We start from the raw sequence: 24449 nt of genomic DNA, 5'->3' as shown, positions 1-24449 counted from the left end.
GGAGAGGGGGAGAAGAAGGAAGAGAGGGGTAGTGGGGATAGAGAGGGTGGGAGGCAAGGGGTATAGGAGGTGGGAGAGAATAGGACGATGGGGGAGAGAGGTAGAGGGGAGGGTGGCGGGACAGGTGGAGGGGGGACAGAAGACGGTGGCGGGGCAGGGGGTGGGGGACAGGGAGTAAGAGCAGAAAGAAGCAGGAGAGGGTTAAGAGAGGGGGCAGAGGGGGGAGACAGAGTTGGGAGAGAGAGGTGAGAGAGGAAAGAGGGGAGAGAGGGAGAGGGGGAATGAAGGTGAGGGGAGAGGGGGGAAGAAAGCAAGGGGGAGGGGGAAGAAGGCGAGGGGAGAGGGTGGAGGGGGCGAGGAGGGAGAGGTGGAGGAGGGCGAGGAGGGACAGGTGGAGGAGGGCGAGGAGGGAGAGGGCGGAGGAGAGAGGGGAGAGGTGGTAGAGGGAGAAAGAGTGGGGGGTTTGTGGGGAGACAGGGTGAGGGTGGGGATGGTTGTGGAGAGGTGTGGGATGGGTGGGGGCAGATGGGGAGAGGGGTGAGGGTGGAAGAGAGGGAGAAGGGGGAGATGGACGGTGGAGGAGAGATTTGGGGAGAGAGGTGGGGAGTGTGGTGGCAGAGTTGGAGCGAGGGAGAGGAGGGAAAGGTTGGAAGGTGGGGGGTGATGGGGAGAGTGGAGAAGGGTGGGGGAGAGAGTTGTGGAGGGTGGGGGCAGAGGGGAGAGGGTGTAAAGACAGGGTGAGGAGGGGAGAGCATAGGGGATGGGGAGAGGAGGGGAGAAGGATGGAGTAGATGGGGAAAGGGGAGAGGAGAGAGGGAAGGAGGTAGGAGGAAGGGGTAGAGCGGGAGAGAGAGGGGAGAGCAGGGTAGAGAGAGGGTGAGGGGGGAGAGGGTGGAGGAGGGGAGAGGGGGAGCAGGAAGGAGGGGGAGGAGGGTGAGGGGGAGGACGGTCAGGGGAGAAAGGGGAGGAGTGTGAGGGGGATGAGGCGGGAGGAGGGCAAGGGGATAGAAGGTGGATGAGAGAGGGGGAGAGGTGGTAGAGGAGGAAAGAGTGGGGCTGTGCAGGGAGGGGGGAGAGGATACAGGGGTTGGGGGAGTGGGTAGGACAGAGGGGCAAGGGAGGGCTGGAGACTTTGGAGGGTGGAGGAGAGAGTTTGGGAGAGAGGTGAGGAGGTTGGGGGCAGAAGTGGAGAGAGGACGGAGAGGACTGAAGAGGGGAGAATAGGTTGGGGGACAGAGGAGAGGGGAGAGGGAGTAAAAACATGGAGAGGAAGAGAGGAGCAGAGGAGGGGAGAGGGAGGGAGTAGATAGGGAGAGAGGGAGAGGAGGCGGAAAGGATGGAGGGAGGGTGAAGGGGAGGAGGGGTGGAGAGGAGGAAGGGGAGAAGGGGGAGGGGTGGAGAGGAGAAAGGGGAAGGAGGGGTAGAGCGAGGTGGGGCGGGGGTAGGAGGGTGAGGGGGGCAGGAGGGCGAGGGGTCGGAGGGGAGGGGGAGGGGGTGGTGGTTGAGGGGGTGGAGGTCGGGGGGGTGGAGTGCAGAGGGGTGGAGGGCGAGGGGGCATGAAGGCGAGGTGGGAGGATGACGAGCGGAGAGGATGGTGAGCGGGTAGAATGGCGAGGGGTTAGGAGGACGAGCCGGGAGGAGGGCAAGCAGGGAGAAGTGAAAGATGGCGAAGGGGCAGAGGGTGGGAGAGGGGAAGAGTGGGGGAGTGCGGGGAGAGGTGGTGAGGGTGCGGAGCGTGGTGGAGTGGGGTGGGGTGGGTGGCAGAGAGGGGAGAGGGTGGCACAGAGTGTTGGAGATGAGAGGAGAGGGGTAGAGGGGGATGGGGTAGGAGGGGTGAGTGTGGGTGAGTGGGGGAGGAGTGGAGAGGGCTGGGAGAGGTAGGAGGAGGGGAGAGGGGGGAAAGGGGGACTGAGAGAGATGGGAGAGTGCAGAGGGGAAGAGGGATATTGAGTGGGAGCTGGGAGAAGAGGAGAGGAGAGGGGGAGCAAGGGAGGGGGGAGTGGGGCAGAGGGGTGAGAAGGAGAGGGGAGAGGGGAGAGGGGTGAGAGGGAAGGGTGTGTGGGGAAGAAGAGGGTAGAAGAGATGGAGATAGGGGATGGCGAGAGGGCAGAGGGGAGGGGGAGAAATGGCATAGTGAGGTATAAGAGAGGGGTTAGAGAGGGGGCAAGACAGGGTAGCGAGGGGTTAGAGAAGGGTTAGGGGCAGAGGTGGAGAGGGGACAGGGAGTGGGGGAAGAGGGGAGTGGAGGGAGAGGTTGCAGGGTAGGGAAGGGTGGGGAGAGAGGGCAGAGAGGGGGTAGGGAGAGGACAGAAAGAGTGGGGAGAGTAGGGAGATGGGGAGTGGGACGAGGGGGAAGAGAGGGGAGAAGTGGAAGTGGAGGGTGAGGGGATAGAGGGTGTTGGAGAGAGGAAGGGTAGGGGAGAGAGGAAGGGTAGGGGAGAGAGGGGAGTGGGGGTGAGGGAGGTGGGTGGTGAAGAGCGGTGGGATGTGTGGGCAGATGGGGAGAGAGGGGGGAGAGGGGAAAGGAGAGGGTGGGAGAGAAGGGAAAGGGGGTGAGGGGGAGAGTTTGGAGGGTTAGGGCAGAGGTAAGGGAGAGAGGTGGGGGATGGGGCAGAGGGGAGAGGAGGGACAGGTCGGAAGGTAGGGAAGAGAGGTGGGGAGAGTGGGGGCAGAGGGTGGAGGGGGAGAGTGTGGGTGGGGGAGAGGACAAGAAAGGGAGAGAGGGGTGGGGGAGAGGGGGAGGGTAAGAGATGAGAAAGGGAGAAGGGGAGGGTGGAGAGGGCAAGAAGGGGAGGAGTAGAAAGGGCAGAAGTGAGAGAGGGAGATGGGAGAGAGGGGAGATGGGGCAAGGAGAGGAGGGGAGATGGGGAGAGGTGGGGAGAGGAGGGGAGATGGGGAGAGGAGGGGAGAGGAGGGGAGAGGGGGAGAGGAGGGGAGAGGGGGAGAGGAGGGGAGAGGGGGAGAGATGGGGAGAGATGGGGAGAGGAGGGGAGGGGGAAAGGAGGGGAGAGGGGGAGAGAGGGGGAAAGTGGAGCCGAGTGGGGAGAGTGGAGAGGAAGGCAAAAGAAGTGGGGGAGGGTGGAGAAAAGGGGCAAGGGGAAGGTGGGGGGGAGGGGGAGAGGGGGAAGGAGAGGGGGAAGGAGAGGAGGAGGGGGAGGGGGAAAGGAGGGAGAGGAAGAGGGGGAGGGGGGAAGGAGAGGGGGACAGAGAGGAGGAAGGGGAGGGAGAGGAGGAAGGGGAGGGAGAGGAGGAAGGGGAGGGAGAGGAGGAAGGGGAGGGAGAGGAGGAAGGGGAGGGAGAGGAGGAAGGGGAGGGAGAGGGAAGAGGGGGCGAGAGGGAGTAGAGAGTGGAGTGGGGAGGGGAGGGGTAAGGGGAGATAGGGGCAGGGGAGTGAGGGGGTTGGGGGCTGGGTGGGGAAGGGGTGTAAAGGGGAGGGAGGGGGAAGGGGGTGAAGGGGTGTGGGGAGAGGGGGAGGATGGAGAGGGGGCGAGGGTGGGAGGGGACAAAGGAGGAAGGAGGGCGAGGGGTTAGGCTGTGTATGTATCTTAGGGTTATGAAGATACAACCAGGTGTGTGTGTGTGTGTGTGTGTGTGTGTGTGTGTGTGTGTGTGTGTGTGTGTGTGTGTGTGTGTGTGTGTGTGTGTGTGTGTGTGTGTGTGTGTGTGTGTGTGTGTGTGTGTGTCTGTCTCTCTCTGGGTTTTGAAGATATAAGCGGATACTTACGTGCAAAGTATGGATTGGTCTTCTCGATCTGAACAGAAAGCAGAAATGAGAAGGCGGTTAAATAAATTTGGAGAGCACTTCTAGACAGAACAATACAAGGGTCACTTCTTACCAAACTCTCTAACAAACTTCTACCGATATCTTGTGGAAGGTTCCTAGCTGCATTGTAGCCTGGTATGGCATTTCAAATTGCTTGTGGCATTTTGAGCTTCAGACTTAAAAAGCAAGTGACTTTCTACAGAGAGTAGGACTGTTTGGGTTCATCAGCACTTCACAAACGCCAACATAAAGAAGTTAGGCTTTGGTGGAGCGGCCACTGTTGGAGTGGGACTGGGTTAGAGGCCTTGGTTCAAAAGGCTTCGGCAAAGAGAGGTTGAGGCTAATTTGAGGTTTCCATCAGGTTTCTCCTTCTTTATCTGGTAGATTCTCGCTGGAGATGTGAAAATGGATCCCAGTGCTAAACTACTTCTACAGCCTATGGTCTTACTTTCAATCACTCTTCAACTTATGCTCGCGGTATTATTTATTTATTGCAGACAGGCCCTTTACCCCGTCTAGTCCATGCTGAAACCATTTAAACTGCCTGCTCCCATCGACCTGCACCGGGACCTTAGCCCTCCATACCTCTACCATTCATCGATCCAAACTTCTCTTAAACGCTGAAATTGAGCTTACATACACCTCCTGTACAGGCAGCTGACTCTAGATTCTCTCAACCCTCCAAGTGCAGAGGTTCCCCTTAAACTTTTCACCTTTCACCTTAACCCATGACCTTTAGTTGCAGTCCCACCTAACCTCAGTGGGAAAAGCCTGCTTGCATTAACACTATCTATACCTCTCATAATCTTGTACATCTCTATCAAATCTCCTCTCAATCTTCTATGTTCAAGGAATAAAGTCCTAACCTATTCAATCTTTCCTTATAACTCAGATTCTCCAGACCCTGAAGCATCCTTGTAAATTTTCTCTTTACTCTTTCAATCTCATTTAATGTTTTTTTCTTTTTGTATTTGCATCGTTTGTCTTCTTTTGGACATCAGTTGTTCGTCCGTCATGTTTGTGTGCTGTTTTTCATTGATTCTCATCCTTCTCTGTTTTACTGTAAATGCTCACAAGAAAATGAATCTCAAGGGAGTATACGGTAATGTGTACATACGTTTATTTTGGACTTAGAATATCCTGATAACTACATCTGCACGAGGTGCCTCTCGCTACAACTCCTTTGAGATGTGTTAGGGAACCAGAGCTGCCAGCTCTTCCAGGAGAATGAAGAGGTGAGAGGCAGGAGTTACAGAGAGGCAGGAGTCACCTCTAAGTTGTAGGAGGCTGGTTACTGCATGACTGTCAGGAGAGGGAAAGGGAATAGGCCACTGCAGAGTACCCTGTGGCCATTCCCCTCAATAATAAGTACATCACTTTGCATGAGGTGTCAGGGTGGAGATATGTCTCTGCCAAAGGAGGTGTCAGGTGCTCCTTCCTGCAGGTCACCCTTAGCCAAGGTGTAGCACCTGCTTAGCCCACCAGTCAGGGTCACATGAAGCCACAGGTGGTGAATGGTCACCGGTACAGATCACAGGTCCTGGTTATGCAGCCACTGACGCCAGACAAACCACCTCTTGGATAACTGCTGAAGTCAACTGTCTTGTAAAGACACTGCCCAGAAGGAGGCAATGGCAAACCACTTCTGTAAAAGAATTTGCCATGAAGCATGGTCATGAATAGAGTAAAAAATAGTGAAGGGGATCTTCTGCACAGGTTAAAGACAGATGGATGACCTTGAATGCCCACCTCATACAAAAAGGCACATCACCTAATGAATGAATGAACCACTCTGGGTGCCTTTGGCAGGGCGGGGCGGTGGGTGGGGGAGAGAGATGATCTACAAGGGAGAAGCCACAGCAAACACGTCTCTGGCTCTGTGGCTCAGAAGGAGAAAGGAGTGCAGGAGATTTCATAGTTAGGAAAGACAGGAGATTTGTGAATGTGGAAGAGATACCCAGGTGATATGACACTTTCCAGGTGCCAGGATCAGAAACATCTCAGATCAGTTACAGAGCATTTTAAAGGAGGAGAGTCAACAGCCAGAAGGTATGGTCCATATCGGCATCAATTCAGTCACTAGGTATACATGGAGAGGTAGTAAATTGGATTAGCCAGAGAGTGGTAGTGGAGGATTGCTTCTCTGAGTGGAGGCCTATGACTAGTGGTGTGCCACAGGGATCAGTGCTGGGTCCATTGCTATTTGTTATCTATATCAATGATCTGGATGATAATGTCATAAATTGGATCAGCAAATTTGCTGATGATACAAAGATTGGAGGTGCAGGGGACAGTGAGGAAGGTTTTCAAAGCTTGCAGAGAGATTTGGACAAGCTGGAAAAAATGGCAGATGGAGTTTAATACAGACAAGTGTGAGGTATTGCACTTTGGAGGGACAAAAAAAGGTAGAACATATAAGGTAAATGGTAGGGCACTGAGGAGTGCAGTAGAACAGAGGGATCTGGGAATACAGATACAAAATTCCCTAAAAGTGTCGTCACAGGTAGATAGGGTCATAAAGAGAGCTTTTGGTTCATTAGCCTTTATTAATCAAAGTACTGAGTATAAGAGTTGGAATGTTATGGTGAGGTTGTATAAGGCATTGATGAGGCCAAATTTGGAGTATTGTGTGTAGTTTTGGTCACCAAATTACAGGAAGGATATTAATAAGGTTGAAAGAGTGCAGAGAAGGTTTACAAGGATGTTGCCAGGACTTGAGAAACTGAGTTAGGGAAAGGTTGAATAGGTTAGGACTTTATTCCCTGGAGCGTAGAAGAATGAGGGGAGATTTGACAGAGGTGTATAAAATTATGATGGGTATAGATAGAGTGAATGCAAGCAGGCTTTTTCCACTGAGGCTCGGGGAGAAAGAAACCAGAGGACATGGGTTAAGGGTGAAGGGGGAAAAGTTTAAAGGGAACATTACGGGAGGCTTCTTCACACAGAGAGTGGTGGGAGTGTGGAATGAGCTGCCAGATGAAGTGGTAAATGCGGGCTCACTTTTAACATTTAAGAAAAACCTGGACAGGTATATGGACGTGAGATGCAGCACAGAGTGTCATAGGAAGTCATTCCTGCCTGTGGCCATCAAACTTTACAACTCCTCCCTTGGAGGGTCAGACACCCTGATCCAATAGGCTGGTCCTGGATTTATTTCATAATTTACTGGCATAATTTACATATTACTATTTAACTATTTATGGTTCTATTACTATTTACTATTTATGGTACAACTGTAACAAAAACCACTTTCCCCCGGGATCAATGAAGTATGACCATGACTATGTATGGAGGGATATGGTCCAGGTGCAGGTCAGTGGGACTAGGCAGAAAAATGGTTCGGCACAGCCAAGAAGGGCCAAATCTGTGCTGTAATGTTCTATGGTTCAATAACAGGTAACAAAGGGAAGAGATCCAGAAGAGAGAATTATAGGGAGTTGGGCAGAAAGCTGAAAAGCAGGATCTCCAGCGCAGTAATCTTTATATTGCTGCAGCGAGGGCACCAATAGGATGACTTGACAGATGAATGTGGGGCCGAAGAATTGGTGCGGGGCAGTGCTTCAGATTTCTGGATCATTGGGAAGATATAATATGTAGAAAAACAATGGGTTGGAGTTCAACCCAGAAAAGTGTGAAGTGATTCACTTTGGAAGGTCAAACTTGAAGACAGAGTACAGGGTTAACGACAGAGGATTCTTAACAGTGTGGAGGAACAGAGGGATCTTGGGGTCCACGTCCATAGATCTCTGAAAGCTACCACACACACTGACAGGGTGGTTAAGAAGGTGTTCAAGAGCCGCAAGGCCACAAAACTGAATATTGTGTTCAGTTCTGGTCGCCTCATTATAGGAAGGATGTGGAAGCTTTAGAGACTGCACAGGAGATTTACCAGGATCCTACCTGGTTAGAGAGTGTGTCTTTTGAGGAAAGTTTGAGTGAGATAGGACTTTTCTCTTTGAAGACGAGGACAGGAGGTGACTTAATAACATGGATAGTGGACAGTGGATAGGCTGCACCTTTTTTCTAGGGTGGAAATGGCTAACACGAGGGTGGCATCATTATAAGGTGACTGGAGGAAGTATAGGAGGGATATCAAAGGAACTTTTTTTTAAAACACAGGGAATAGTAGGTGTGTGCAACACCCTGCCAGGAGAGGTGGGACATTTGGGACGTTTGGGACGTTTAAGACATTCTGAGTAGGCACATGGGTGATTGTAAAAGGGTTCGATTAATCTTGGGAGTGGGTTGAAATGTTGGTACAACATCATGGATCAAAGGAACCGTACAGCGGAAGTGCTACACGTAATTGACACTTTTCTTGAGAACATTGTGCATCTCAATCTTGCACTAAAATGGACTCTTGTTCTGAATGTGTTCTTGTGAAATACAGTACTGTGTAAAGGTCTTGGGGACAGAGCTGAGGCGAGGGTGCCTAAGACGTTAGCACAGTACTGTATTTGTCAGCGTGGAGCAGAGAGCGAGGATGGTGAGGGTGGAGCGCCATGGCAGTGGTGTGGGGCAGAGGGGGGCACGGTTGCAGATACTCCAAGCCCTGAGACACCAGGCAAGTTTATTTGATTCCAGACAATTGATTTATTGATCATTACAGATTTTTTCTCTGGTGCTTCCTGCTCCCTCCCCTCCCCTCTCCCTTCCCCCTTTCCCAACCATGATTCCCCTTTCTCTGCTCCCTTCCCACTCACAGTCTACAAAAGAGACCCATATCAGAATCAGGTTATGTAATGAAATTTGGTTTTTTTGTGGCAGCAAAATAAAATGTAATATATAAAATTACTACAGTACTTTCTAAAGTTTTAGGCATCCTAGTGCGTGTGTGTATACTGTAAACATGTAAAATTTGCTTTTCTGTGTGTCTGTGATGCTGCTATGAGGTTTTCTCTGTGCAACAATGCGATGGATTTATTGTGCAGGTGACAATAAATTTGACTTTGTTAGCCTTCAACATTTTATTTATTGAGATAGTGTGGAACAGGCCTTTCCGACCTAACGAGCCGCAATGCCCAGCGACCCACCGATTTAACCCTAACCTAATCACAGTACAATTTACAATGACCATTTAACCAATGACTAGTTCATCTTTGGGTTCTGCAAGGAAACAAGAGCACCCTTCATAAATCAAACTATTGAGTACAGGAGAAGAGATGTTATGTTGAAATTGTATAAGACATTGGTGAGGCCTAATTTGGAATATTCTGTGCAGTTTTGGTCACCTACTACAGGAAAGTTGTAAATAAGTTTGAAAGTGTACAGAGATGTTGCTGAGTCTGGAGAACCTGAGTTATAATGAAAGATTGAATAGGTAAGGACTTTATTCTTGGAATACAGAAGATTGAGAGGAGAGTTGATAGAGGTATACAAAATGAGGGGTACAAATAGGGTAAATGCAAACAGGCTTTTTCCACTGAGGTTGGGTGGGACTACACCAGAGGTCATTGATTAAGGGTGAAAGGTGAAAAGTTCGGCAGATTTACCACCCTCTGACTAAAGTAATTTCTCCGCATCTCTGTTCTAAATGGACGTCCCCTTGTCCTAGACTCTTTTACCATGGGAAATAACTTTGCCATATCTAATCTGTTCAGGCCTTTGAACATTCAGAATGTTTCCATGAGATCACCCCTTCACTCTCCTGAACTGCAGGTAATACAGCCCAAGAGCCGCCAAACGTTCCTCATACAGTAACCCTTTCATTCCTGGAATCATTCTCGAGACTCTTTTCCAAACCCTCTCCAATGTCAGTATATCCTTTCTAAAGTAAGGAGCCCAAAACTACACACAATACTCCAACTGTGGTCTCACGAGTGCCTTGTGGAGCCTCAACATCACATCCCTGCTTATATTCTATACCTCTAGAAATGAATCCCAACTATGCATTCGCCTGCTTCACCACCGACTCAAGCTTTAGGGTTTCCTGCAGAAGGATCCCTTTGCATCTCTGCATTTTGAATTCTCTCCCCATCTAAATAATAGTCTGCCCATTTATTTCTTCCACCAAAGTGCACGACTATACACTTTCCAACACCGTATTTCATTTGTTACTTCTTTGCCCATTCCCCTAAACTATTTAAGTCTCTCTGCAGGCTCTCTGTTTCCTCAACACTACCTGCTCCTCCAGCTATCTTTGTATCATCGGCAAATTTGGCCACAGATCCATTAATCCCATAGTCTAAATCATTGACATACATCGTAAAAAGCAGTGGTCCCAACACCGACCCCTGTGGAACTCCACTGGTAACTGGCAGCCAGCCAGAATAAGATCCCTTCATTTCCACTCTGTTTTCTGCTGATCAGCCAATGCTAGTAACTCTCCTGTAATTCCATGGACTAATCTTATCTTGCTAAGCAGCCTCATGTGCGGGGCCTTGTCAAAGGCCTTCTGAAAATCCAAGTACACCACATCTACTGCATCTCCTTTGTCTACTCGGCTTGTAATTTCCTCAAAAAATTGCAGGAGGTCAGGAAACCACGGCCTATCTTGTCACTTGCCTCCAGATACTCTGTAATCTCATCCCTATCAATCGATTCCAACAACTTCTCTGTCAGGCTACAGATCTATAGTTGCTTTCTGCTGCCTCTCACCCTTCTTAAATAGCGGAGTAACACTTGCAGCTTTCCAGTCATCCGGTACAATGCCAGAATCTATCAGTACTTGAAAGATCATCGTTAATGCCTCCGCAATCTCACTAGCTACTTCCTTCAAAACCCGAGGGTGCATTCCATCAGGACCAGGAGATTTATCCACCCTCAGACCATTAAGCTCACTGAGCACCTTCTCAGTCGTAATTTTCACTGCACAAACTTCACTTCCCTGACATTCTTGAATGTCCAGTATATTGCAGACGTTTTTCACTGTGAAGACTGATGCAAAATATGCATTCAGTTCCTCTGCCATCTCTGCATCTCTCATTACAATATCTCCAGCATCATTCTGTATTGGTCCTATATCTACCCTTGACTCTAAGCTAAGGTACCGGTGACCCTTGTTTCCATCCAGGGGGTCAGGGTGGACATGGTGGAGGATTACAAATACCTGGGGATACGAACTGACAATAAACTGGACTGGTCAAGGAACACTGAGGGAGATTGAGGTCCTTTAACATCTGCCGGACGTTTGCTGTTGTGTGCTGGGGCAGCAGGCTGAGGGTAGCAGACACCAACAGAATCAATAAACTCATTCGTAAGGCCAGTGATGATGTGGGGATGGAACTGGACTCTCTGATGGTGGTGTCTGAAAAGAGGATGCTGTCCAAGTTGCATGCCATCTTGGACAATGTCTCTCATCCACTACATAATGTACTGGTTGGGCACAGGAGTACATTCAGCCAGAGACTCATTCCACCGAGATGCAACACTGAGTGTCATAGGAAGTCATTCCTGCCTGTGGCCAGGGTCAGTCACCCTGAGCCAATAGGCTGGTCCTGGACTTATTTCCTGGCATAATTTACACATTACTATTTAACTATTTATGGTTTTATTACTATTTATTATTTATGGTGCAACTGTAACGAAAACCAATTTCCCCCGGGATCAATAAAGTATGACTATGACTCTCTTTTACCCTTTATATACTTAAAAAAGCTTTCAGTATCTTCTTTGATATTAGTCACCAGCTTCTTCTCATAATTCATCTTTTCCTTCCTAATGACCTTCTTAGTTTTCTTCTGCAAGTTTTTAAAAAGCTTCCCAATCTTCTACCTTCCCACTAGCTTTGGCTTCCTTGTATGCCCTCTCTCTTGCTTTAACTTTGGCTCTGACTTCACTTGTCATCCACAGTAGTGCCCTTCTTCCTTTTGAAAATGTCTTCTTATTTGGAATATGTGTCTTGTATTTCCCTCATTTTTCGCAGAAACTCCAGCCATTGCTGCTCTGCTGTCCTTCCTGCTAGAGTCCCATTCCAGTCAACCTTGGCTAGTTCCCCCTCATGCCATTGTAATTTCCTTTTGTTCCACTGAAATAGTGACACATTGGAATTTAGTTTCTCCCTCTCAAATTTCAAAGTAAACTCGATCATATTGTAATCATTGTTCCCCAAGGGTTCCTTAACCTTAAACTGTCTTATCACCTCCAGATCATAACACAACATCCAATCCAGCACAGCCGATCCCCTAGTGGGCTCAACAACAAGCTGTTCTAAAAAGCCATCCCTTACACATTCTACAAATTCTCTCTCTTGAGGTCCAGTACTAGCCTGGTTTTCCCAATCCACTTTCATGTTAAAATGCCCAACGATTATCATGACATTGCCCTTCCGATATGCCTTTTCTATCTGCTGCTGTAATTTGTAATCCACATCCTGGCTGCTGTTTGGAGGCCTGTATACAACTGCTATTAGGGTCCTTTTACCCTTGCCATTTCTTAACTCAACCCATAAAGACTCTACACCTTCCATTCCCATGTCATCCCTTTCTAATGATTTAATATTATCTCTTCTACACAGGGCCACACCACCCCCTCTTCCTACTAACCTATCTTTCTGATACACCGTATATCCTTGGACGTTCAGCTCCCAATGGCAGCCATCCTTTAGCCAAGTTTCAGAGATGGCCATAATGTCATACTTGCCAATCTCTGGCTGAATTTCAAGATCGTCCATTTTATTTCTTAAGCTGCGTGCATTCAAATACAGCACTCTCAGTCCAGTATTTGTTGCTTTAAGGGGAACATGAGGGGAAACTTCTTCACTTAGAGGATGGTGAGAGTATTGAATGAGCTGCCAGCACTTTGAACCTGGAAATAAATTTACTTTGGGGACACCTCAGGTCACTGGATGTCAAGGCCCTGTCCATCCCTCCCCACTGATCTCCCTCCAGGCACAAGCAGGACAAATGCTACATCTCCTCCATCACCACCATTTTTTTTCCTGTAAATAATAGCTGTGAGTGTGTTTGTGACACAGCTGCAAGTTTTTCATTGCTCCTGTACACACAACTCCAATTTAACTGACTAAAGCCACAAATATTGTTTCTATTATCATTGTTTCAGTACTTTGACAAACTTCTACAAATGTGTTGTGGGGAGTATATTGACTGGCTATGAAAACACCAAAAGGCCTTGAATGGAAAGTCCTACATAAAGTAGTGGATACAGCCCAAAACATTACGGGTAAAGCCCTCACTACCACTGAGCACATCTACTGTGGGAGGACAGTGACTGGAAAGAATTGCCAGGCACTCAACCTCAAGTTCTCCAACTTCTACTCATTCCCTCCCCCTCCTCAGTTGTTCTCCTCCCTCCTCTTCTCTTGCCCATCACCTCACTCTTTCCTTTCGCTCATGGTCCATTCTCCTCTCCTATCAGATTCTTCCTTCTTCAGTCATGTACCATTTCCACATATCCCTCCCTCTAACCCAGCAACCTTCCCCCTCACCTATCACCCGCCAGCTTGTACACCTGTCTCTCTTCCATCTTCTTACTCTTTGTACAGTCCTCTTCCTTTCTAGGCATACAAACACCACGATTACCTACCACTACACTTCCTTGACCCGACCTGACGAATTCCTCCAGCACTTTGTGTGTCGCTCTGGGTTTCCAGCATCTGCACAATCTTTTGCATGAATCAGTTACTGTCATCTTAGTGCTGAAGACATTACAGAGTCATAGGAAAGTACAGCACAGAAACAGGCCTTGCCCATGCTTGCATACTTCACTTGTGCTGGCAGTTTAATCCACACTCTCACCACCCCTTGAGTGAATAAGTTTCCCCTCACGTTCCCCTTAAACTTTTCACCTTGCACCCTTAACCCAGGAGCTCGAATTGTGGTCCCACCCAACCTCAATGGAAAAAACCTGCTTGCATTTACCCTATATCTATACCCTTCATAATTTTGTATATCCCTGTCAAATCTCCTCCAAACTTCTATGTTCCAAGGAATAAGGTCCTGACCTATTCAATCTTTTCTTGTAACTCAGGTCCTCCAGACCCAGCAACATCCAAATTAGGCCTCACCAATGTCTTATACAATCTCAACATAACATCCCATCTTCTGTATTCAATAAACAAGTGCAAAATGCTGGAAGAAGACAGCGGGCCAGGCAGCGTCTATGGAAAAAGAGTACAGTCAACGATTTGGGCCGAGACCCTTCATCAAGACCAAAACTTCAACTGTACTCTTTTCCATAGACGCTGCCTGGCCTGCTGAGCTCCTCCAGCATTGTGTGTGTGCTGGTGGAGATTCCAGAATCTGCAGATTTACTCTTGTTTGTGTCCATACTCAACACTTTGATTTATGAAAGCCAATGTGCCAAAAGCAATTAAAAATTTTTTAAAATTTTTTACAGCCCCAACTTGCTGTACCGCCACATTTAATGAATGATGGATCTGTCTTCCCAGATCGCTGTGATTTACCGCACTCCCCAGTGCCTCACTGCTCACTGTGCAATTCCTACCCTGGTCTGTCCTAACCAAGTGCAACATCTCACACTTGTCTCCATTCAATTCCATTTGTCTTTTTTTTTTGCCCATTTTTCCAGCTGATCCAGATCCCTCTGCAAGCCACGATAACCAAGATGTGGAGTTGAGATTGCAAAAGGGAGCTGGAAAGGGTTATGTAATAAGGGTAATGTCACATTGTAATGGAGGATTTCAATATGCAAGGGGATTGGGAAAATCAGGTTGGTGTCGGATAGCGAGAGAGGGAGTTTGTTGAATACCTACAAGATGGCTTTTTAGAGTAGCTTGTGCTTGACCCTACACAGGTAAAGGCTATCTTAGATTGGATGTTGTGTAATAATCCAGATCTTGTTAGAGAGTTTAATGTAAGAGCCGGGGGAGGGGAGGGGGAGCAAGCGGGGTTCTGTAAAAATATACTGCAAACAAAAATGTCTTTAAAAAAGTTTCTAAAATCAAAAAATTACTATGAAGAGCTCTAAACAGTAAAGAAAATAAATGAAGCCAATATTTATTTTCACTTACTTTCACTCTTTTATAGAGCATGGAACAGACCCTACGAGCCAAACAGCTCAGCAACCCCCTCCCACCCCACCCTCGGCTCAGCAACCCCCCTACTTGTTCAGAGATGGAAATAGGGAGGAGCTGAGGGCAATACAGAGGGACCTGAAAGCCGATATCAGGGAGGCTAAAGACAGGTACAGGAGGAAGCTTGAGTGGAAACTCCAGCAGAACAACATGAGAGAGGTCTGGAGGGGGATGAGGACCATCACTGGTTTCTGGCAAACTAGCAACAGAGGAGCTGAAGGCAGTGTGGACACCTCGGGCCAATGAACTTAACCTGTTCTTTAACAGATTTGACATTGTGGCCCCTGCCCATCCCCCATATGAGTCATCTGTTGTCGGCCCCCAACCAACACATATTCCACTCTCCCCTCCTACCCCTCCTCACAGTCCCCCACCCTGCTCTCATGACCATACCCCTTCCCCACACAAAACCACCACGGTGGGCTTCACAGCTGAACAGGTGAGACGACAGCTGAAACTTCTCAACCCAAGCAAGGCTGCAGGACCGGATGGTGTCAGTACCAGGGTGCTCAAAGCCTGTGCCCCTCAGCTATGTGGAGTACTTCGCCATGTATTCAACCTGAGCCTGAGGCTCTGGAGGGTTCCTGTATTGTGGAAGACGTCCTGCCTCGTCCCTGTGCCGAAGACGCCGCGCTCCAGCGGCCTCAATGACTACAGACCGGTGACGTTGACCTCCCACATCATGAAGACCCTGGAGAGACTTGTTCTGGAGCTGCTCCGGCCTACGGTCAGGCCACACTTAGATCCCCTCCAGTTCGCCTACCAGCCCCAACTAGGAGTTGAGGATGCCATCGTCTACCTGCTGAACCATGTCTACGCCCACCTGGACAAGCTAGCGAGCACTGGGAGGGTCATGTTTTTTGACTTCTCCAGTGCGTTCAACACCATCTGCCCTGCTCTGCTGGGGGAGAAGCTGACAGCGATGCAGGTGGATGTTTCCCTGGTGTCATGGATTCTTGATTACCTGACTGGCAGACCACAGTACGTGTGCTTGCAACACTATGTGTCTGACAGAGTGATCAGCAGCACTGGGGCTCCACAGGGGACTGTCTTGTCTCCCTTTCTCTTCACCATTTACACCTTGGACTTCAACTACAGAAGTTGTCATCTTCAGAAGTTTTTGGATGACTCTGACATAGTTGGATGCATCAGCAAGTGAGATGAGGCTGAGTACAGGGCTACGGTAGGAAACTTTGTCACATGGTGTGAGCAGAATTATCTGAAGCTTAATGTGAAAAGACTAAGGAGCTGGTGGTAGACCTGAGGAGAGCTAAGGTAACGATGACCCCTGTTTCCATCCAGGGGGTCAGTGTGGACATGGTGGAGGATTACAAATACCTGGGGATACGAATTGACAATAAACTGGACTGGTCAAAGAACACCGAGGCTGTCTACAAGAAGGGTCAGAGCCGTCTCTATTTCCTGAGGAGAGTGAGGTCCCTTAACATCTGCCAGACGATGCTGAGGATGTTCTACGAGTCTGTGGTGGCCAGTGCGATCATGTTTGCTGTTGTGTGCTGGGGCAGCAGGCTGAGGGTAGCAGACACCAACAGAACAAACAAACCCATTCGTAAGGCCGGTGATGTTGTGGGGATGGAACTGGACTCTCTCACGGTGGTGTCTGAAAAGAGGATGCTGTCTAAGTTGCATGCCATCTTGGACAATGTCTCCCATCCACTACATAATGTACTGGGTGGGCACAGGAGTACATTCAGCCAGAGACTCATTCCACCGAGATGCAACACAGAGCGTCATAGGAAATCATTCCTGCCTGTGGCCATCAAACTTTACAACTCCTCCCTTGGAGGGTCAGACACCCTGAGCCAATAGGCTGGTCCTGGACTTATTTCATAATTTACCAGCATAATTTACATACTACTATCTAACTATTTATGGTTCTATTACTATTTATTATTTATGCTGCAACTGTAACGAAAACCAGTTTCCCCTGGGATCAATAAAGTATGACTATGACTCCATACCCCTCCCTTGGCTCAGCAACCCCCTCCCACCCTTCCCTCAGCTCAGCAACACCCCCCCCCAGCTCAGCGATCCCCCTCCCACCCCTCCCTCGGCTCAGCGATCCCCCTCCCACCCTTCCCTCGGCTCAGCAACCCCCCCCACCCCTCCCTCGGCTCAGCAACCCCCCCCTCCAGCTCAGCGACCCCCCTCCCACCCCTCCCTCGGCCCAGCAACCCCCCTCCTCCCACCCCACCCTCAGCCCAGCGACTCCCCCCTCCCACCCCACCCCTCCCTGGGCTCAGCAACTCCCCCCCTTCCCACCCCTCCTTCGGCTCAGCGACCCCCCCTCCTCCCCACCCCACCCTCGGCTCAGCAACCCCCCTTCTCCCCACCCCCCCCTCAGATCAGCGACCCCCCCCTCCTCACCCCTCCCTCGGCTCAGCAAACCCCCCCCCACCCTCGATTTAACTTCAGCCCAAACAGGATAATTGGACAATTTACAATGATCAATTAACCTACAAACCAACAAGTCTGGACTGTGGAGGAAACCAGAGCACCCAGAGGAAACCCACACGGTCACGGGGAGCATATACAAACTCCTTACGAGGGGGAGGGGGCGAGGAATCGAACCCGGGTCACTGGTACTGTAAAGCGTTGTGTTCACCACTACACTATCATGTGATGGGAATTCAACCCGGGTCGCTGTTACACTAAACCGTTGTGCTAACCACTACACTACCGTGTGATGGGAATTGATCCTGGGTCATTGGTACTGTAAAGCGTTGTGTTCACCACTACACTATCATGTGATGGGAATTCAACCCGGGTCGCTGTTACGCTAAACCGTTGTGCTAACCACTACATTACCGTGCCAAATTCCAGACTGCCTCAATGTTGCTGTGATCAGGTCTCTGTGGAAGTCACGCCATCTAAAAACCATAAGATCTAGGGTGCTTAAGAACTTTGCACAGTACTGAATATCAATTGGTTGAGTGGTGTTGCAACAAAAACCTTACACACACATCAGTGAGATCAAGGAAGTGATTGTGGACTTCAGGAAAGGGAAGGCGGGGACGCTCACCGGTCCGCATTGAGGTGTTGGTGGTGGAAAGGTGAGCAGTTTCAAGTTCCTGGGTGTTAACATCTGTGAGGATCTATCCTGGGCCCAATGTACTGAAGCAATTACAAAGAAAGCACAAGAGCGGCTATATTTCATTCAAAGTTTCAAGAGATTTGGTAAGTCATCAAAAACAAAGCAAATTTCTACAGATGCACCGTGGAGAGCATTCTAGCCGGTTGCATCACCGTCTGGTCTGGAGCTCCACTGCACAGGGTCACAAGAGGGTGCAGACTCCGCACTCCACACCCAACCTGCTCAGAAACTGATCATGTCTGTCTAACTGGAATGACTGCCAATGCTAGGGAGTCTGGGACAGGGACTGTGCACAGTGCTCCCGGTGTGGGTCTGACCCAGGGATAGGGAGATGGGCCTGTGCACGGTGCTCAGTGTGGGTCTGACCCAGGGATAGAGAGACAGGAACTGTGCACGGTGCTCAGTGTGGGTCTGACCAGGGGGCTACAGAGACGGAAACTGTGCCTGGTGATCCCGGTGTGTGTCTGACCCAGGGATAGGGAGACAGGAACTGTGTACGGTGCTCCCGATGTGGGTCTGACCCAGGGATAGGGAGATGGGAACTGTGCATGGTGCTCAGTGTGGGTCTGACCCAGGGATAGGGAGATGGGAACTGTGCACGGTGCTCAGTGTGGGTCTGACCCAGGGATACAGAGACAGGAACTGTGCACGGTGCTCAGTGTGGGTCTGACCAGGGGCTACAGAGACGGAAACTGTGCCTGGTGATCCCGGTGTGTGTCTGACCCAGGGATAGGGAGACAGGAACTGTGCACGGTGCTCCCGGTGTGGGTCTGACCCAGGGATAGGGAGGTGGGAACTGTGCATGGTGCTCAGTGTGGGTCTGACCCAGGGACAGGGAGATGGGAACTGTGCACGGTGCTCAGTGTGGGTCTGACCCAGGCGCTACAGAGACAGGAACTGTGCACAGTGTTCCCAGTGTGGGTCTGACCCAGGGATAGGGAGACAGGAACTGTGCACGGTGCTCAGTATGGGTCTGACCCAGGGGGCTACAGAGACAGGAACTGTGCCTGGTGATCCTGGTGTGTGTCTGACCCAGGGATAGGGAGACAGGAACTGTACACGGTGCTCCCGGTGTGGGTCTGACCCAGGGATAGGGAGACAGGAACTGTGCACGGTGCTCCCGGGGTGGGTCTGACCCAGGGATAGGGAGATGGGAACTGTGCATGGTGCTCAGTGCGGGTCTGACCCAGGGATCGGGAGACAGGAACTGTGCACGGTCCTCAGTGTGGGTCTGACCCAGGGACAGGGAGATGGGAACCGTGCATGGTGCTCAGTGCGGGTCTGACCCAGGGATAGGGAGACAGGAACTGTGCACGGTGCTCAGTGTGGGTCTGACCCAGGGGCATACGGAGACAGGAACTGTGCATAGTGCTCCTGTTGTGGGTCTGACCCAGGGATACGGAGACAGGAACTGTGCACAGTGCTCCCGATGTGGGCCTGACCCAGGGATAGGGAGACAGGAACTGTGCACGGTGCTCCCTAGTGTGGGTCTGACCCAGAGGTACGAAGATGGGACTGTGGACGGTGGTCCCAGTATGGATCAGGCAGAGATATGGAGATGGAAACTCTCCATGTGTTTTTATTACACTATTCAACCGGTCTGCAAGTTAATCCACACATAGCTGGCCTCATGTAGGAACAGCTTTGTGGGGGTTGACTGTTCAGAAATGTTTCCAAGCAGCTTGACTATTGTTGGCAGAATTTCAACGCAAGATAAATCAGCTGGTTGAGTGGTGTCACAGCAACAACCTTGCACTCGGTGCCAGTAAGACCAAAGAACTGATTGTGGACTTCAGAAAGGGGACACACACCAGTCCTCAGAGAGATCGGAAGTGGAAAGAGTGAGCAATTTCACGTTCCTGGTGTCACTATCTCTAAGGATCTATCCTGGGCCCAACATCTCGATACAGTTACAAAGATGGCACAACAGCTGCTATACTTCATCAGGAGTTTGAAGAGATTTAATATGTCACCTAAAACACTTGAAAACTTCTACTGTGGAGAGCATTCTAACAGGCTGCACCACCGTCTGGTATGGAGGGGCTACTGCACAGGATCAAAATAAGCTGCAGAGGGTTGTAAACTCAGTCAGCTCCATCATGGGCACTGGCCTCGGTAGTATCCAGGACACCTTCAAGGAGAGATGGCTCAGAAAGAGCGGCATCCATCATTAAGGACCACATCACCCAGGTCATGCCTTGTTCTCATTGTTACCGTCAGGCAGGAGATACAGGAGCTTGAAGGCACACATTCAACAATTCAGGAATTCAACAATTCAGGAACAGCTTCTTCCCCTCCACCATTGATTTCTGAATGGACATTGAACCCATGAACCCCACTACTCATTTCTATTTTTGCACTAAATATTTAATTCAGTTCTATATACAATAAACTATTAAATTCTATGTAGTATAATTCTGACTTTCCTCCATTATTATGCAGTGCATTGTACCGCTGCCATAAAGTTAACAAATTTCATGACATATGCCAGTGATATGAAACCTAATTCTGATTTTCACAGAACCCACATCTCGAATCTCAATTTCAGTCGTTTTATGAAAACAAGTGCCAGTTCACGGACCCCATCGGCAGACGGAAGCTCACTCCGCACCCCAGGACGGTGATGGGACGGTGTGGAGGGAGCTTCACTCCAGGTCTGATTTTCAGAGTGTGTGATAGGACAGTGTAGAGGGAGCTTCATTGTAGGTCTGACCCAGGGAGTTTGTGATGGGACGATGTGGAGGGAGCTTAACTGTATATCTGACCACTGGTGTGTGTGAGATGGGACGGTGTGGAGGGAGCTTCACTCCGTGCCTGACACGGGGAGTGTGTGATGGAACGGTGTGGAGGGAGATTCACTCTGTGTCTGACCCCAGGAGTGTGTGATGGGACAGTGTGGAGGGAGCTTCACTGTATGTCTGACCCCGGGAGTGTGTGATGTGAAAGAATGGAGGGAGCTTCATTGAACGTATCATCCTGGGAGTGTCTGAAGAGAGTGCAGAGGCAGCTTCACTGTATTTCTGACCCCGGGTGTGTGTGATGGAATGCTGTGGAGGGAGCTTCGCTCTGTATCTGACCCCGAGTGGGTGTGATGGGTCTGGGTGGAGGGAGCTTCACTCTGTATCTGATGGTGGGAGAGTGTGATTGAATGGTGCAGAGGGAGCTTCACTGTTTGTTTGAGCCCAGGAGTGTGTGACGGGACAGTGTGGAGAGAGTTTCACTCAGTGTCTGACCTTGGAAGTGTGTTATGGGACAGTGTGGAGGGAGCTTCACCATCTGTCTGACCCCTTTTTTTTAATATAACAAAATTCTTTATTACAAATATCGGTGCTATACAATATGTACAAAAACAGTGACTAACACATTTACTTCACTACAAACAGACAATACATCTTAAACCAATATATTCCCATCTTCATCAATGATGGCATTTACACCCCGCGGAGCCCAACGGTCCCGGAACACCTCTACGGTCGCCGTGGACTGTGGGTATTCCTTTTCAATATTCACCTGAGCATGAACACACCCCCTAAACATAGCCAGGCAGTCAGCCCAGAGAACCTCCTGCCACCCTTTTCCAGGAGCTACGGATGGCAGTTTTTGCCAGCCCCAGGAGCAAGTTGACAAGGACATCCTCATCCCTCTGTGCCCCCCTCCTTACTGGATGACCATATATGAATAGGGTGGGACTGAAATGCGACCAGAAGGCGAGAAGCAGCCCACGCAAATATGCAAAAAGGGGCTGCAGTCTCGCACACTCCATGTACATGTGGTACATGGTCTCCTCCAGCCCGCAGAAGTGACACGCGGCTGGGAAATCCGTGTACAAACTAAAGAACTTATTGCAGGGCACCGCTTTATGCAGCACCCTCCAGCCGAGATCCCCAAGGTGCATGATGGGATGGTGTGGAGGGAGCTTCACTCTGTATCTGATCCTGGGAGTGCGTGATAGGTCTGGGTGGAGGGAGTTTCACTCTGTGACTGACCCCGGGAGTGTGTGATAGGACGGTGTGGAGGGAGTTTCACTCTGTGTCTGACCCCGGGAGTGTGCGATAGGACGGTGTGGAGGGAGTTTCACTCCGTGTCTGACCCCGGGAGTGTGTGATGGGACGGTGTGGAGGGAGTTTCACTCTGTGTCTGACCCCGGGAGTGTGTGATAGGACGGTGTGGAGGGAGTTTCACTCTGTGTCTGACCCCGGGAGTGTGTGATGGGACGGTGTGGAGGGAGATTCACTCTGTGTCTGACCCCGGGAGTGTGTGATGGGATGGTGTAGAGGGAGATTCACTGTGTCTAACCCCGGGAGTGTGTGATGGGACGGTGTGGAGGGAGATTCACTCTGTGTCTGACCCCGGGAGTGTGTGATGGGACAGTATGGAGGGAGCTTCACTCTGTATCTGACCCCAAGAGTGTGTGATGGGACGGTGTGGAGGGAGCTTCACTTTACGTCTGAAGAGAATGCAGAGGGAGCTTCACACACACTCCGGGGGTCAAACACAGTGTGAAGCTCCCTCCATACTGCCCCATTTCACACTCCCGGGGTGAGACATACAGTGATGTGACGGTATAGAGGGAGGTTCACTGTATGTCTGACCCTGGGAGTGAGTGATGGGACAGTGTAGAGAGAGCTTCGTTCTATGTCTGACCCTGGGAATGTATAATGGGACAGTGTGGAGGGAATTTCACTCTATGTCGACCCCGGGAGTGTGTGATAGAATGCTGCGGAGGTAGCTTCACACTGTGTCTAACCCTGGGAGTGTGTGATGTGACGGTGTGGAGAGGGCTTCACTGAATGTCTGACCCCAGGAGTGTGTAATGGTATGGTGTGGAGGGAGCTTCACTCTGTGTCTGACCCCGGGAGTGTATGATGGGACGGTGTGGAGGGAGCTTCACTCTGTGTTTGACCCCGGGAGGGTGTGATGGGATGGTGTGGAGGGAGATTCACTCTGTAACTGACCCCAGGATTGTGAGATGGGATGGTGAGGAGGGAGCTTCACTGTGTCTGTCTCTGGGAGTGTGTGATGAGACGGTGTGGGGGGAGTTTCACTCTCTGTCTGACCCCAGGATTGTGTGATGTGCTGGTGTGGAGGGAGCTTCACTCTCTGTCTGACCCCCGGATTGTGTGATGGGATCGTGTGGAGGGAGCTTTGCTCCGTGTCTGACCCCGGGAGTGTGTGAAGAGATGGTGTGGAGTTAGCTTTAGTCTATCTTTGCCCCCGGGAGTTTGTGATGGGATGCTGTGGAGGGAGCTTCACTCTATATCTGACCCCAGGAGTGTGAGATGGGATAGCGTGGAGGGAGCTTCACTCTGTGTCTGACTCCTGGAGTCTGTGAAGGGATAGTGTGGAGGGAGTCACACTGTATGTCTCACCCTGGAAGAGTGTGATGAGATGGTATGGAGGGAGCTTCACTCTATGTCTCACCCCAGGAGTGTGTGATGGGACGGTGTAGGGGGATTTTCGCTCTATGCCTGATCCGTGGAGTGTGAGACAGACACATCCCCAGGGACGTCGTGTTGGGCAGAGTCTTACCTTGCAGCATGCTTCGATAGGCGGTCTCCGAGATGGCGTAGATGTGAGGAGGCATTTCATGCCTCTTCTTGCCCCTGTACATCTCGACTATTTGCTCTGTGTAGATGGGTAGATTCTTGTAGGGGTTGATCACGACACAGAACAGGCCTGAGTAAGTCTGTGGAACGAGCCAGGACAAATCAGGTGAGACAATACCACCCATCTACCCCATCACAGATCTACAATGCTCCAAGGGTCCCAGTCTACCCCATCACAGATCTGCAATGCTGCATGGATCCCAGTCTACCCCATCACAGATCTACAATGCCCCATGGATCCCAGTCTACCCCATCACAGATCTACAATACTGCATGGATCCCAGTCTACCACATCACAGATCTACAATACTCAATGAATCCCAGTCTACCCCATCACAGATCTGCAATACTCCATGGGTCCCAGTCTACCCCATCACAGATCTACAATGCCCCATGGATCCCAATCTACCCCATCACAGATCTACAATACTGCATGGATCCCAGTCTACCACATCACAGATCTACAATACTCAATGAATCCCAGTCTACCCCATCACAGATCTGCAATACTCCATGGGTCCCAGTCTACCCCATCACAGATCTGCAATACTGCATGGGGCCCAGTCTACCCCATCACAGATCTGCAATACTGCATGGGGCCCAGTCTACCCCATCACAGATCTGCAATACTGCATGGGGCCCAGTCTACCCCATCACAGATCTGCAATACTGCATGGGGCCCTGTGCACAGCAGGTCCTCCCAGCCCAACGAGACACAACTCTGAGCAATCCCTGACTTAACCCTAGCCTAACCAGAGGACAATTTACAATCACAAACAACAGGAATTCTGCAGATGCTGGAAATTCAAGCAACACACATCAAAGTTGCTGGTGAACGCAGCACGCCAGGCAGCATCTCTAGGAAGAGGCGCAGTCGACGTTTCAGGCCGAGATCCTTCGTCAGGACTAACTGAAGGAAGAGTGAGTAAGGGATTTGAAAGCTGGAGGGGGAGGGGGAGATGCAAAATGATA

The 24449-nt window shown here is 50.3% G+C and overlaps 1 protein-coding gene across 7 annotated transcripts in view; it reads right to left on the bottom strand.

Annotated features, from left to right (window-relative positions):
- The window catches only part of LOC134339037 (myosin-10-like), a 277554-nt gene that overhangs the window by 221847 nt on the left and 31258 nt on the right, over window positions 1-24449 (bottom strand). For all 7 annotated transcript variants that reach the window (XM_063035301.1, XM_063035302.1, XM_063035305.1 and 4 more), the window contains exons 3-4: window positions 23401-23557; window positions 3725-3752 (exon numbers count right to left, since the gene is read on the bottom strand). In XM_063035301.1, the coding sequence (XP_062891371.1) occupies window positions 3725-3752; window positions 23401-23557 (185 nt within the window). The remainder of the gene's footprint in view (window positions 1-3724; window positions 3753-23400; window positions 23558-24449) is intronic.

Source organism: Mobula hypostoma, chromosome 28 (assembly GCF_963921235.1).
Source record: "Mobula hypostoma chromosome 28, sMobHyp1.1, whole genome shotgun sequence".
NCBI classification, from domain to species: domain Eukaryota; kingdom Metazoa; phylum Chordata; class Chondrichthyes; order Myliobatiformes; family Myliobatidae; genus Mobula; species Mobula hypostoma.
The sequence above is the reverse complement of the archived record's forward strand: the minus strand, read 5'-3'. Positions and strand labels throughout refer to the sequence as shown.